At 57.7% G+C, this 14784-nt stretch overlaps 1 protein-coding gene across 1 annotated transcript in view; it reads left to right on the plus strand.

Moving 5' to 3' along the window:
- Positions 1–2896: 2896 nt before the first annotated feature.
- FAIM2 (Fas apoptotic inhibitory molecule 2) overlaps positions 2897–14784 on the plus strand; it is a 36628-nt gene continuing 24740 nt past the window's right edge. The window contains exons 1-5 of the mRNA XM_075552979.1: positions 2897–2911; positions 6302–6497; positions 8208–8305; positions 8646–8710; positions 9112–9165. Of these exons, the coding sequence (XP_075409094.1) occupies positions 2897–2911; positions 6302–6497; positions 8208–8305; positions 8646–8710; positions 9112–9165 (428 nt within the window). The remainder of the gene's footprint in view (positions 2912–6301; positions 6498–8207; positions 8306–8645; positions 8711–9111; positions 9166–14784) is intronic.

Genomic DNA, 14784 nt, shown 5'->3' on the forward strand with positions numbered 1-14784 from the left:
TGCAGGGTTGCCAACAAGCCTTCCATTTGTGTGTAGGGGGTGCAGGTCAGGGGAGGTTGGGATAAAGAGAGAGAAGGAAAGGGCCTGTGGGAGGGATAGGGGCAGAGAATTAAACAGAAAAAATGATGTCAGAAGCAACCATTGACCCAGAGAGAGAGAAGGCTGGGTCTCGTGCACTGGGCAGGGATGGGCAGGGGGCATCACGATCAGGAAGCACTCCCCTGAGAAGCTGAGGTCTGAGCAGGGCTGTGAAGTAAAGGAGGAGTCAGGTAGCCTTCCTAAAGGTACTTAAGGCAGAAGATGGGGCAAGTGCAGAGGGCCTGAGTTAAGCACGTCCTCTGAGGAGGAGCAGGAGGCTTATGCGGCAGGTGCCTAAGGAATGCAAAGAAGGGGATGGTGGGGGACAGGTGAGGTCCCCAAACACATGAGAATTCCCAGGCTCTGCATAACACCACGTCTGCTTAATATTGAGAGCAACCATTTGTTGAGTGCTTCCCACACGCCTGGCACTCTGCTGATGCAGAGAATGCATCAGACAAGGCTCCCTTAGAGTCTACAGGGAGACAAAGGGCCCCACGGGGCCATGTGACAGACGCTATGTCCAGATGCTGTAATAAGGGACGCAGCTGACCTGGACTAAGGCTGCCTTAGTTATCCACAGCTGCTCTCAGGGCAAGACCACAAGAGGGTAGCATTAACAGATAGAAATTTAGTTTCTCACCGTTGAGGAGGGTAGAAGTCCAAATTCAGGTGCTGGCTCTGGGGGACAGCCCTCGTCTCTTCGACTTGTTTTCTGGTCCCTTGGAGATCTCCATGTGACCAGGCAGCCCTGCTCCCCATCTCTACCTGCTAGCTTGAGTTTAACATTTCCTACCTCCAAAGAATCTTTTTACCTAACGTGCTGCATTAGGAAAACCTGCCGCACAAGGCCTCTGTAGCGTATTGAAAAACAAGGATGCTATGTTGAGGACGAAGGTGCACCTGGCTCGCGCCACGGTCCTTTCAGTGGCCTCAAATGAAAGTTGGACACTGTGTTTGAGCTCACTGTTGTCACCACTGTGTCCACACCCGTGAGAGAAAGGGGCAGGAAGGATGCTCGAGTTGCAGAGTGGCCGTTCTCAGTTGGGAGGGATCCACGGGGAGGAATCCAGAAGAACCACTCAGCGTAAGGTGGCGGTGGTTGCTGGGTGCCCTCTGGTCCATTCAAACGCACACCGACTCGATGCTTCCCACACTGGCCCTGGCCGTCTTCTCAAAGCCCACTGTCGAAGCCATGGGCTCGATCCGGCTTCTTAGTCTTCCTCGTTATCACAGGCCTTCTGTGATGTCTTTCTCCAGGGACCTGTCCCCCTGATAAGATGCCCCCAGTGCATAAGGTGAAATCCTTCACCAGTCTGGCTTCTAAGGAGCATCCCTCCTGTTCTCCTTCCAAGACAGACTTGGCAGTGACCTTCTCCAGCACCCTAACCCAAAGGCATGGATCCTTCTTGGACTTTCCTTAGGCTTGGCACTGTAAACACTGTGGCTTAGGTCAGGCGCACCTTGGTTCTCAAGGTGGCATCTGAGAAGGTCGGAAAGCAGAGGTAACTAGTCTCTGCCATCTGCACCAGATCTTGGCCTCTCATTTCACCCAGGTGGCCCAGCCCCGTGAGGCAGAATCCCCCAAATCCTCAGCTCCGGGTCCCTGGAACTGCCTGAATCGCCCTGGTAAGAACCTCCCCAGTCAACAAAAATCACAACCCCCAAACTTCAAAGTGCTTCCACCACCACAGCGGAGGTGGCTAATCACCAGCCCTGGGTGGCCAGGGCTCTTCTGCCCTTGTCCTGTTCAGAGATGGCTGCTGCTGCAACAACACAGGTCGGGGAGGGCCCTATGGAGGTCACGTGGCCCAGGCATGGAGCAGCTGGGCCTTGAGCACAGCTCTTAAGATCCGAGACCCCACAGTGACACACAGCTGTTTCAGACAACAGAGTCTGGTGGCAGCTGAGTGCCGAGGGCAAAACTAGGGAAAGAGGTGACACAAGCATAAGACAGGGAAGGAGTGGCTAGGGGGAGGAGGCAGGGGTGATGGAGGCTGAGAGAAGAGGCAGAAAGGGAGAGAGGGCAGAAGAGGTGGGTGCAGAGTCTATGAGAGAGAACAATAGAGGACTCTTGGGAAAGACCTGGTTAAAGTCTGGAAGAGAAATAAAGGAAGTCCCCCTACCAATACTAGGCCTCTGTGTCCCGCGGTAAGGGGTGGGGGTAAGGGGCAGGGGGGGAGGGGGTCCTACTGCCCCCATTTCACAGGTGAGAACACCGCGTGCCCGGGGGCCCACAGGATTCCGAGCCCTGTTAGAAGCCGAGAGGGTGGGCAGACTCCAGTCTTTCCGCACTGAAATAAAGGTGAGGGGAGACAGAAACCAGCATCCCACCGAGGGAGGAAGGGACAGAGGCAGTGATGGCGCACCAAGGGCCGCAGAGGGAGAAGGCCTGGCACGGTCTCGGCTCAGTTCCCCGGCTGGCAACCTCAGCTGATCAGGTGTCACCGAGTCGCCCACGCCTTCTCCTGCCCCCGCGGACCCATCCACTTGGGCGGCTCCGCAGCGCCCGGCCTCTGCTGTCCCTGGCGATGGGGAAGATCAGAGGTGGGGGGAGTGGGCTGGGGATGCGCTCGCGGCTCCTCCCTCCTCCCTCCAGGGCTCCTACATCCGCAGCGTCCTCCGCGCATCCTCCAGACCCGCCCCTCGCCCCCCCCCCCAATCCCGCGCTCTGATGGTACGCTCCTGCCCGCCTGCCTGGCCCGGCTGCAGTGGATGTTGCTAGACCCCACGCGGAGGAAAGGAGAGACACAGGCAGGCTGTGGTCACCCAAGCGGCCGCCCCTGCCTCAGGGACCCCTGCCCCGAGAGACGGCACCATGACCCAGGGAAAGGTAGGGGCATCTCCCCTGTCTGCACCGGTCTCCATCCGCCACCCTCGGGCTCCCTGTCATCCAGAGCAAGAGCATCCTCCCCCAGCTCTGCGCCCACAGCCCTCTGTGGCCCTTGTTGAAGTCAGGGTACCCAAGGGACCATTGCAAGGAAGGGGCCAGGACCTCTTCCCACCCACTAGGCTCCTCTCTCCTTCAGACCCTCCCCTGTCTTCCTCTGACCTCATGATTTGCTGTGTGTGTGTGTGTGTGTGTGTGTGTGTGTGTGTGTGTGTACTGGGAGAGCCACAAGGGGCAGTGCCAACAGGCCTGGCCCCTCTCGGGTTCAGCCCTCCACTTATCTTTCCCACCCTCCACAAAAACACTTCTCATGCAAGGCCAGGTCCTCTTAGTATCCCACCTCAGGACACATCCTCTGTGGATGGAGGTTACTATGGCAACCTTGCATCAGGATGCTCTCATTTTTGTTTTGTTTGGGGCTGGGCCACTGGGTTGCAAGCATCTTCCACCACCCCCCACCCCCCGTTATAGGCCTGAATTGTCCAGGAGGCTGGCCCGGATACTTGGCTGGCCTAATAGGGTTATGTAACGTCAACAGCCTGTTGATTACACAACCACCAGGGCCCAGGGCAAAGAAGGAGGGTCCTCTGGACCTCCGTTTGGGGTGTCAAGGATTGGGCAGAGAAACCCCAATCAACCCCCCTTCTGGTCTCCAGATAAACCTCCAAGCCAATGACATCTTCGCTGGGGCCCCAGGCCCCCCTCTCCCTGCTTTTCAGCTCACCAGGCTTCAAAATGATGTCACTGGGTGATGCCACTCTTGCTATTGGTCAGGCCTCACTGGGGAAGGCCGGATGGGGAGAGGGGCAGGGCCCTGGGGACTCCAAGTGCCTGATGGGGATTGGGAAGGGGAGTGTCGGGCTGATAAGGAGGGCCGGCTCTGGACAGCCTGGATTGGAAACAAGAATCCTTTTTCCCAGAGCTCTGTCTCAGGGCTGTCCCCCAAAGGGCTCCTGATGGGCCTGGGTCCTGCAGGCCAGGACTGATTGTGCCGGGCAGGGCTTCTGTGGTCTGGGTGATGAAAGAGGCTGGAGAGGGGAAGGAAGCTGAGGAGCCAGGGCTTCATCCCCCCAGCCTTGGCTCGGGGTCCTGTCCCCTAGAGGGCCTGAGGAGTGCTCACAGTGGGGGAAATGAAGATATTCATCCATAGTCCCCTCTCCCCACCCTCCCTGACACCCCGCCTCCTGTCACTTTACTGCTGTTGCTCATGTCTGGGTGAGTGACCCAGCTCGCAGGCTTTCCCGGGATGGAAAAGGCCTCTCTAGTTCAGTGGGTCCAAGGCTGAGTGGCCACCAGAGGTCTGGTCCTTTGCTGTATCTGGGCTCCTTCAGAATGGCCCCTTGCCCCTTGTCAACGGCCTCTGGGGTTTAAGGTATTCTTTTGGGAATGGGCTAAGCCCCCTGTGCAGGGTCTGCCCTTTCCTTGCTGTGTCTCTTTTTGTACCACCCACTTCACCCCCACCTTCGTTCTTTGTCTGTTCCGTTCAGGCCCTCGGCGCTCATAGCCTCTCACCCAAGCTAAAGGCGGGGGGTTAAGGGGGGTGTGTCCATAAGTGGGCACAGCGGACCTAGGGTGACAGCCGTCCATTGGCATCTCTCCGTCTGGCCTTCAGTTTCCTCCTTGGTAAAATGAAGGACTAGACCCGATGCCTTCTGCCATCCCCTTCAGCAGTGACATGTCATTTGGTTTTGGTTTGGGGAGAGGCCGAGGTTTGGGTCCAGTGAGGCCAGACCAGGGGAGCTCTTGCTTATCCTCCACTCCACTGCCCTCATTCCTCTTCCACTTCAGCTCCCAGCTCACGCCCTTCCCAGCCCCCAGTGTTATCTTCAGCCCAGGCAGAAGAGGCCAGTCCCAGGGACAGGTGCTCAGGCTTTGCAGCCCAGGAGACCACCTACTGGAGGAGGTCGTTTCTGGAGGAGCCCCTCCTCGCCCAGCTGGTGGATGACAAATTGCCCGCCTAAACAGCTGCTGCCTTTGCCCCGAGCCCAGAAGACCTGGATGGTACCCGACTACTGTTATGGAACATCCGGGTCAAAGAGCCTGTAGGAGAATCCTGGTCAAAAGAGGTGGATTGGGCAGAACAGAATTTATAAGGCTCACGGAAGCCATACCTTCTGGAGGACAGAAGTGATCATCCTTAAACCCTCACCCCAAATTATTCCTCTCCACCTCTTAAAATGAAACAGTCGTTTATCTTCACGCGTGAAGGGGGTCTGCTGTGAGCATTCTATTCTTTTAAGAACCACCTAGGTGGGCTCAGGGAGGAGCCCCGGGGGCATAGGGTTGTGCATTGGCCGCAAATCACAAGGTCAGCCATTCGAAACCACCAGCCCCTTTAAAAGCAGCGGTTGGATAGAGTACAGCGGAGAGGCGTGAGAGGGCAAATACAGCATCCTGGCACAAGGGAGAAGCCCGGGTCTGTTGTGGTTCTGAGTTGGACTGCTAACTGCCAAAATTGCAGTTTGAAACCACCAGCTGCCCCTCGAAAGAAAGAAAGAGAGAGAGAGAGAAAGAAAGAAAGAAAGAAAGAAAGAAAGAAAGAAAGAAAGAAAGAAAGAAAGAAAGAAAGAAAGAAAAGAAAGATGGGGCTTTCTACTTCTGTAAAGGGTCACAGTCTCAGAAATCCACGGGGCAGTTCAGCGTCGCTCGGAGTCAGCACGACTCGCTGGCAGTGACTGGTTTGTCTGTGCTTTGCTTTCACGGAGGCTCCAACCACCAGCGCAAGTGGGAAGATGAGAGAGAGCGCTCTTTGGAGGGCGGTGAGCTTACGCCAAGGGGGGAGAATGACTCAGAGAAGGAGGGCGAGAGGACTGTACGCCTCAGAGAATGTCATCATCTCATTGCAGCCTTCCACGCTTCTAACTGCCGACCGGGTCTGTTTTGTCGTGCACGCTCTCAACAACAAACTCACTGCATGTTTTAAAAACCAGGAGTGAAAAGATGGCCGGTGGAGGAGCCGCAGATTAAATGAGAGCATCTTCCACCCAATGACTATTTCGAGGGCCTACTCGGTGCCCAGCCCTTCCCTGGGAAACAGCAGACCCCAACAGGCCGGCTCCCTGCGCTTCCGGGGTAGTGACCCCCGGGAGTGGTGAGCTCTGCTGAGAATGTCCTCCTCCCTCAGTTGTACTGTGTGTGCTGGCCAGCTCCTGGGGCTCAGATCCTTCCTCTGTGAGATGGGGGGTTCCTGTCTGCACCCCTTTCTCCTAGCACACTCAGGAGGATCCAGGAAAGTCCCAGGCACTGAGGGGTGGGAAAGGAGGGCTTAGGAAGCCTCTCTTCCCACCCCCCCACCCCACCCCCAGGTGACCATCTCTCTCCTCCATTCCACAGCTCTCCGTGGCTACCAAGGCCCCCGGGACCGAGGGGGGGCAGCAGGCGAATGGAGAGAAGAAGGAGGCCCCAGCAGTGCCCTCGGCCCCACCATCCTATGAAGAGGCCACCTCTGGGGAGGGGCTGAAGGCGGGAGCCTTCCCCCCGGCCCCCGTGGCTGTGCCTCTCCACCCCAGCTGGGCCTATGTGGACCCCAGTAAGTCTCCCCATCAAGGTGAGGGGTGGGTTCTGGTGGGAAAGCTGGGCAGGAGGAAGTTTCCTGAGAGGAGAGGCACACTGTGCTGGTGGTTTGCGTACCCGTAGGAGACTCGGGGCGCGGAGGATTCTTCTGAGGACAGACAGAGAAGGCGTCCATGAAGAGGGGGGCAATGGCCGCTGTCAGCGTGTGCCCTCCGACGAGGAAGGGGGCACTTCTCCAAGTCACGGTGCAAGGGCAAGAGAAGGAGTTGAAAAACCAGGGCCCTGCAAAGACCCCTCCCACAAGAAAGGGATGCAGAGAAAGATGGGGTAGGGTGCACAGTAGACCAAGGAGAGGGCAGGGGGGGACGGTGACTGGCCCCAGCTTTGGCAGGGACCGGCACCCATCTGCAGGCCGGCTCTGGAGAGAACGTGTCCAGTGTATACACTGGCTGGTCTGAGATCTTGGGGCAGTCCAGTCTCTTTGGAGGCCCTGGGGTGGCTGAGGGCCGGGGAACTGGGAATGTGTTTCACGGGCCATTTTCCTGGTCTCTTCCCTTCCCCAAACCTTTGTGGGGGGCAGGAAGGCAAGACAAGAGGAAGGAGTGTGGATACCAGCTGGGGTGCTCACGGCAGACAGCCCTGGCTGGGGGCTTCTTGCAGACCAAGAACCCCCGTGGGTAGGAAGCTCTTGGGTTGAATTGAGCTGCCCGTGAGGCACTTTGTCTCAGGGCTGGGAACATACAGTTCCCCCAGCTTCTCCTGCCTCCCAGCCTCTCTCAGCAGCCCCCCAGCCCCCGCATCATCCTCTGCATCATCCTCCCCTATGAGGCCCCACCCCCACCCACTGCAAGGTTCTAGAAGGTGGCCCGGGGACAATGCCTCAGACCGAGCCTCTGCTCGCAGGAACTGGCCACCATGGTCCAAAAATCTCATCGGTCCAGCGCCTCTCCCCACCCCAGCGTACCCTACCGGATGATGAAGCCAGGTCTGGGGTGGGCGGGGTGGGGACCCTCAGCACTCCACCACCCAGCCCACAGACCGGCCCTTTTCTCCCCTTTCACAGCCTGGCCATGGGGCTTTGGGCAGGGGGGGAGCAGACAGAACAGGAAGGGGGAGTGTGTGGGGTCAATGGGTAAAAGGGTGAGGTCTCCCGACCCAGAGCTTGTTCTGGGTTCCCCTTCCTCACTTCCCGAATCTTGGTGGCCTGCAGGAATGTTTTCTGAGGAACTTTAGAGACAGGAAGGCTGCTTGCTTCAGTCAACAGTTGACAAAACACAATAATTCCTCAGTGTGGCCTGGCCGCCTGCTTCACCCTGCTCCTCAGGGCAGGCTCCTAGAGGAGGGGGCGTCCGGGCCAGTCCTGTCTGCAGGATAGTGAGTTACTAGCTGAAGGAAGAGGCAAGGCAATGAGTGTCCAAGGCTGAAGGAGCTGGGTCCCAGAGGCAAGAGAGCCAGCGGCTGGAAAAAATCGACTCCAGTCGGAAGAAATGGGAGGGTGGGAGGAACACAGGGCCGATAAGGCTCTGCTCACGGGAGGCCAGGAAGCTGTGGTAAAGAATTAGAAGCCGACCGAAGTGAGGAGCCACCCAAAAGCTCCTAGCAAAGCCGTGGCGGGGTCGGCTTTGCTCTTCTCAGAAGACTCAGATGGTCCAGAGAGCCAGTTGGCACTCTGAGCAGGTAAACGCTTGGGGTAATTTTTATGTGCCCTTCCCCTTGCCCTTCCCAGGCAGCTCCAGCTATGATGGAGGGTTCTCTGGCGGCTTGGAACGTTTCACCACCTTCAGTTGGGATGACCAGCGAGTCCGCCGTGTCTTCATCAGAAAGGTAGCCGTCTCTCCATCCCTGGGAGGGTGAGCCCGGCGGCACCCGGCTCCCTTCCTGTGGAATCCCCCTGACAGCACCTACCCATAAGCTGGCCCCTAGTGCTCACCCAGCACCCCGTGCCCTGGGCAGCCTGAGCACGTGGTGGCTCTCCTTCCTGGAAGAGCCCCCTTCTGTGGGATGGGCTGGAAGAGGGTCCTTTCTCCCCTTCCCTCGCCCCACCCCCACCCCCAGCTCCATTACAGCCACCCAGAGAAAGGGTAAGGGTGGTGTCTCAGGACAGAGTCTCCTGACTGCTCAGAGCTTTGCACGCTCAGAGGAGTCCCCTTCTGCCCGCCACCAGGTCTACACCATCCTGCTGGTCCAGCTGCTACTCACCTTCAGTGTGGTGGCTCTGTTCACCTTCTGGTGAGTCGGCAGTGTGGACGGGGCGGGGGTGGGGGTGCTGATGGGGTGTGTGTGTGTGTGTGTGTGTGTGTGTGTAGCATTAGACGTCTCATGCAGTGTTTGCCTAAAGAAAATTGTATGGAGACGCATCAGAAATTGGGCAGTGTCCCTCCTGCAAAGGGTCCGCCCCCCTGGCAGAGCCTCACAGAGTGAGAGTGCATGGCTCGGGCTCAGGGGTTCTGGGGGGTCTCTGCTCCTAGCCCACCAGCCCCACTCCAGCCTGGGATGGTGAAATGGGGCCCCCTGAACCCCCAGGACTACACGCTTCATCTCCAGTACTGTGAATGGTGTGGGGCAGGACAGTTATTGAGCCCCAAAGAGACCGAGGGAGATGTGTGACTCTCTCTCTTCCTTCTCTGCAGTGACCCCATCAAGCGCTATGTCCAGGTCAACCCAGGCTGGTACTGGGCATCCTAGTGAGTATGCACGGCCCTCAGGCTTCCTCCCAGGGACCACCAGGGCACAAGGGGGAGCTTTGCCAAGAGACACCCCCAAACCCATGGCATCCCCCAGTCCTGCAGGGAACTGTCCTCGCTGCTGCCCAGTTCTGCTGCCCGAGGACCCTTTAGGGATGTGAAGATTTGAGGGGAAGAGAGAAGGTGTTGCCTGAACCAGGAAGGAAGGGTGGGGCTGGAGCCTTGCATTGACCCTGAGGGGAAGAGGATACTGGGTCACGTTGGCCCACACTAATGACAATGTTGCTCCTCTTATTAATAGTATTGTTATTAATGTTTATGAATTACTAAGCAGAATAACTACCACTTAGGGAGGGCCTAAGAAGGGCTGAACACTGCTCTATGTGCTTGCTGGACAGCCTGCTATCCTGTCCTGTGCTCTACTGGTACGGATTGCTTCAGAAACCCGAGGCTCAGAGAGGCTGAGTCACTTGCCCACGGTCACACAGCTGCTAGTCAGTGGTGGAGCTGAGATCTGAAGCCAGGATTCAAGTTCAGGCCTGTGCTCTTAGTCTTTTCGTCACTCTGCTTAGTTGGCTTCCTTCTGCCAGGGGCCACTCGGCTCCTATTTGCCCTGTATGCTTTAAGGAACCTGACATAACTTGGGTGAAGAGGTTTGAAGGTAGGGGTGATTCAGACCACCTGCTGTGGGCAACCCTTGGGTCCATGCTGAATAATTCCAGGTGAGAACCACCTGGGGGCTCAGAGCAGAAGGTCTCTTCCTGGCCCTGTCCTGGGGCTGCTGGGAGGAAGAGTCAGGTGAGGGAAGGTAGGAGGGAGCCCTGTGGGCCGGAGCCCTATGCTCTGTCCTCTCGGGGTTTGGCACAGACCACAGGCCAGAAGGACGTGGGACAGCATCCCAGAGAGGGGATTGGTTTAAACAAAAGGATGGACGTGGGAATGGAGGGGGTACCACTGGTACTTTAGGATCTAGCTGGCCGAGGGCTGGGAAGCTGCATGAGGGGTGTCTTGGGGACTCCAGGCGTGCAGCGGGGCTGCAGTAGTGGAGGTCATGAATACCCTGCCGAAGCTCTCCAAGGCCTGCTCCTGGAGGGGAGCTCGAGGGAAGTGGGCCGTGGTTCTGGGCCACTGGAGCCCAGAGTGGTCCCAGCATATGCCTGCAGTCAGCACGAACCTTTGACTGACAGAAGGCCACCTCATCCTGGCGCCTCTCTCCAGCTCCTTGGAGGAGCCGGAGCTTGCCTGGTCAGGTTGAGAGGTTATAGACCACACACTTCCACCTGGGGCCTTTCTTAGGACAGGCACCAGACAGAGGGTTGTGCAGACCCGGCAGGGAGGGGTGCGCCTTAGGGAACTGAGAGGCCCGGTGTTAGAAAGTTAATGAGCCCCCAGGGACAGCAAGGGGAGCCTGCCCACATGCCAGGTTGGCATGGCTCCCAGCACGTCAGCACTGGCTGGCAGCCTCAAGCACACCATGAACTGGGGAGTGGAGTCTCCAGCCCCCCCCCCCCAGGCCTTCTGTGGGACAGGCTATGGGGCCCTGGGGCCTTGAGCAGAGAAGGTAGTTGGAGGACAGTCCAGCTCAGGAAGTGAGCAGAGCCCCCACCCCATGTGGTGGGGCAGGCAGGGGGTGGAGAGGCCTTGGTGTAACCCTGGTCTTTGAGGTGTGTGGGAATCCCCTCAGTAGGATGCTCTGTGACCCAGGGAACTGGTGCCAGAGGAACACAGCGTGGCTTTCCTGCACGAGGCCCTGCATTTGCGCACTGTGCATCTCTCCTCTGATCCTGAGCTAGCACTGCCCTCGGCAGACACTGTGCTTCCCTGCATTCACTTTACAAGGGAACGGAGGATCCCGGAGAAGCTGCTGCTGCTTCTTCAGCAGCAGGGGCCCCAATGAACCCTGACTGACCCAGAGGTTTCTGCTCCGAAGTGAGTGAGCGAGTGAGTGCACATGCCCTTGGTGGCCTGCTGCCTTCTCCTCTGGCCCAGGTCCTGGAGCAGGACAGGGTGGGGCAGGACACTTGGAAGGTGGCATTCACCTGAGCCTCACTGCCCTCCAACAGCCTGTGGCTCCAGCCCAGGTTCTGACGTGCAAGTCAGTCTCTCTCTGGTTCCATGACTCATTCTCTGCCCCCCTGGGATGGCAGCTTGCTCAAGGCCCAGCCATCTCCCTCAGCGGGTTTCCACCTGATGGTCTGATCATTCCCACTGAGCCAGGCTGGGACCCGCAGACTCCCTGCAGGGAAGGAGTGAGGCAGGGAGAGAGGGGAAAGCCAGGCTGCTGTGTGACCAGAGCTGGCAGAGGGGTGCCCCAGCTTCCCTGGGAAGCTGCCAGTTGGTCAGCCTCTAATTAGAATAACAGCTCCCAGGCCAGGCCCTTGGCACCAGCTGCCCCCCCCGCCATCCCCACCCAACACCACCACCTGGTAAATATGCACCCACAGCAGGCCTCCCAACAGCCCCGTGAGTTGAGTTGCTGCCACCATTCCTGTTTGACACAGGAAGAAACGGGCTCAACAATTAGGGTGGCTTGCCCAAGGTCACCCGGGAGTGGTGGTAGAGCTAGGGCTCACTGCTGCCTCGGCTGGCCTAGAGCCTTGTTCCTGGCCGGGCACCCCTGCCATCTTGCCCAGGTCTCCAGCCCCTCTGCCTCCTCCCTACCCCCACCCCTTGGTGGCCCTTGTCTGGAGGGCTCACGAAATCTGGACCAGGGGCAAAAGGAGTCCAAGGCCTTGCCCTCAGGAAGCTGTCAGCCTAGCCAGGGTGACAAGGTATTATTATTATTATTGTCATGATTGATGAAGTGACGTGCCAGTGACTCAAGTGAGTGCCGAGGAGAGCAGGCACCAGGGTGTTTCTCAGCTGGGGCCTAAGGTAATTTAATTCCACTGTCCCACACTGTGGGGGGGGGGTTGTCCCCCAGCACTAGATACCAGGGGAGACACCACCTCTCCCAAACACTGTGACAATAAACAATATCAACAACCAAACTCACTGCCATCGGGTCTGCCCGGTCTCATCACCACCCCTAGGACAGAGTGCAACTGCCCTGTGGGTTGCTGAGACTCTAACTCTCTTTGGAAGTAGAAAGCCCCGTCTTTCTCCCGAGGGGCTGCTGCTGGTGTCAAACTGCTGAGCTTGTGAATCACAACCCAACGAGTAACCCCTATGTCACCAGGGCGCCTACAGTGACAATAGCCCCTCGTTTTCTGAGCACCATTGATTGAAGAGACCGAGGAGTGGGAATGGGTCAGATAGTGGGATCTTGGATTTGGGGCAGAATGAGGGTGCATGTTTGTATTTGATGGAGGTTGTGGGTAAGTGCCCAGAGCAAGGTCCAAGAAGCCTTCCCAGATTAGCCCTAGGAGAGCAAGACTTACTGGGCCCCTATGGCCAGGACACCTCCTCTCTCCTCCCGCTACAGTAGTGGTGACCCTCTCCAGGAGGGAGGGGCTCCTCTGGGCCTCCCTGCTCAGCTAAAGCTTCAGTTCTGCTGGTACCATCTTCTCCCCACCCTCCAGACAGCTGGTCTGTCTTGGAGATAAGAGAGACCTCTAGATGCAGTCCTAATAATTAAAAACAAAAACCGACTGCAAAAGGTTTGGGCCGGGTTGGTTATCTTTGTTTTTGCTTTGTTTATTACTAGCCAGGAGTTAGAATTCTTTTTTTTTTTTTTAACCAGGGATCAGGCCTCAGGTGAGATCTTGGGGATACAAATGGATGTTGCAGGCTGGCCTTCCTCAGATGTCCCGTGTGGGTGGGGAGTCAGATGAGCAGGCCTGCAGGGTATGGGGGTGTGGGCTTCAAGGAGCCCCCCCCCCTCCAGCCCAGGCATCGGTGTCTTGGCCAGCCTGTCTGCATCCTGCCCGGACAGGAGTATCAGAGGGTGGGAGGCCCATTAAGAGAAAGGGGTGCTGTGAGGAGAGGGCAGAATGGAGGGGTAGAGAGTGGTCAGAAGCAGGCTGGGGAGGGGGCAAAGCTGGTCACTTCAGGAATTCTAAGCAGGGGAGTGGTGAGATCAGTCTGCAGCTCAGAAGGCAGAAGGCAGGCCTGGACGCAGGGAGATCCAGTAGATTCCGGCCATGTTCTAGGTTAGTGGATCTCAACCTGTGGGGCCCGACCCCTTTGGAGGTCGAACGACCCTTTCACAGGGGTCGCCCGATTCATAACAGTAGCAACATGGTAGTGATGAAGTAGCAACGAAAATAAGTATGGTTGGGGGGTCACCACCACACGAGGAAGTGTGTGAAAGGGTCACGGCTTGAGGAAGGTTGAGAGCCATTGCTCTAGACCCTTCCTAAAGTGGGGGTGAGGCGGGTCGGATTTGTGCACCATTCAAGTAGGAGGAGCAATAGGTCCAGGCGATTCATTGACGAGCAGGGAGAGGCAAGAGTGATACCGAGGTCTCCGGAGGCATGAGACCCTCTCCTATCGAGGATGCCCATGAAGTGGAGAGTTCGGTTCCAGCCTGTTGAATTGTGTGGGGTTCTGAGTAACCGGCTCTGCCCCCACAGGCTGATGGATTTTCAGGTTTGGGGCCATGAGGGAAAGCTTAGGTTGGAAATAAGGATGATTCTTGAGAGTTCCCCTGGTAGAAGGAGCCATGTGAATGAGTGATCCCCACCTCCCGGGGGGAAAAGGGGAGTGTGAAGAAAGAAGAGTCCCGCCTGATGGTACTTGTAGGGACCAGGCATATTCGGATGCCCTAAGGTTAGCGGGAAGGGGTGGCCCCAGTGGGTCCCAGTAGAAGCAGGGAGGCAGTGGAAGTGATTAGATGCCGTTTCAAAACTCACTGCCGTCGAGTTGATTAGAAATCGGGCAAGTTCAGGACTGACACGTGTCAAATGGACCCAGCACGGTCACAGTGACATGGCTAAACCAGCTCTGATCACGAGGTCTGAGGCTGGCCCTGTGGAGCTGAGCGGGAGATGGGAGATGGGAAGGGAAAGCTGAGTGGAAGCAGGTCTTCTTAAGAAGTTTGACTGTGAGAGAGGATGGCAGCTAGAGCCAGGGGAGATGCTGGCAGAAAATGTAAACCAGAGAGGTGATTTGCGTGGAGAGAGGTGGCCGGTGGAAGAGCTTTGAGCTCGCTGTGGCGGTTGAGGTCCAGGAGATGCAGCCTCAGGTGGAAAGGAGGGACCAGAGAGCACACAGCCGTGACTCAGAGAAAGGGCTCCGCCTCGTCGTTTGGGCTTTTTCTGGGGCGCAGTAGGCCAGGCTGTGTGGTGAGAGGACTGAGGCAGGGAAGGACAGCAGGGCTGTGCTGAGGGCCCCCTCGGAGTTGGAGACCATGCACGAGTAGTGGCCTCAATCTGGGTAGGCATGGGCGTGCCCCATCCTTGGGTCCCCAGCCCTCATCTTCCTCCAGAAGACCCCCAGGGCTCACTCCACAGCAGTGGGCACCCCCCTGGGCCTCCCCCAGCTTCCCACCAGACACCTGCCTCTACCCCAGCATTTCTGTCCCCAGACACTTTCTGCTGCCCGCAGTCCCTTGCTGAGCTTGCAGTCCAGGAGGGTAACCCAACAACAAAGGAGCTAAGGGTACCAGATGGGCTGTGGTTCTCAGCAAGGACTCTGGAGGCAGAGCAGAGTGCCTGGCTTCAGATCCTGCCTCTGCGT

This window comes from Tenrec ecaudatus, chromosome 6, assembly GCF_050624435.1.
Source record: "Tenrec ecaudatus isolate mTenEca1 chromosome 6, mTenEca1.hap1, whole genome shotgun sequence".
Taxonomy (NCBI): Eukaryota; Metazoa; Chordata; class Mammalia; order Afrosoricida; family Tenrecidae; genus Tenrec; species Tenrec ecaudatus.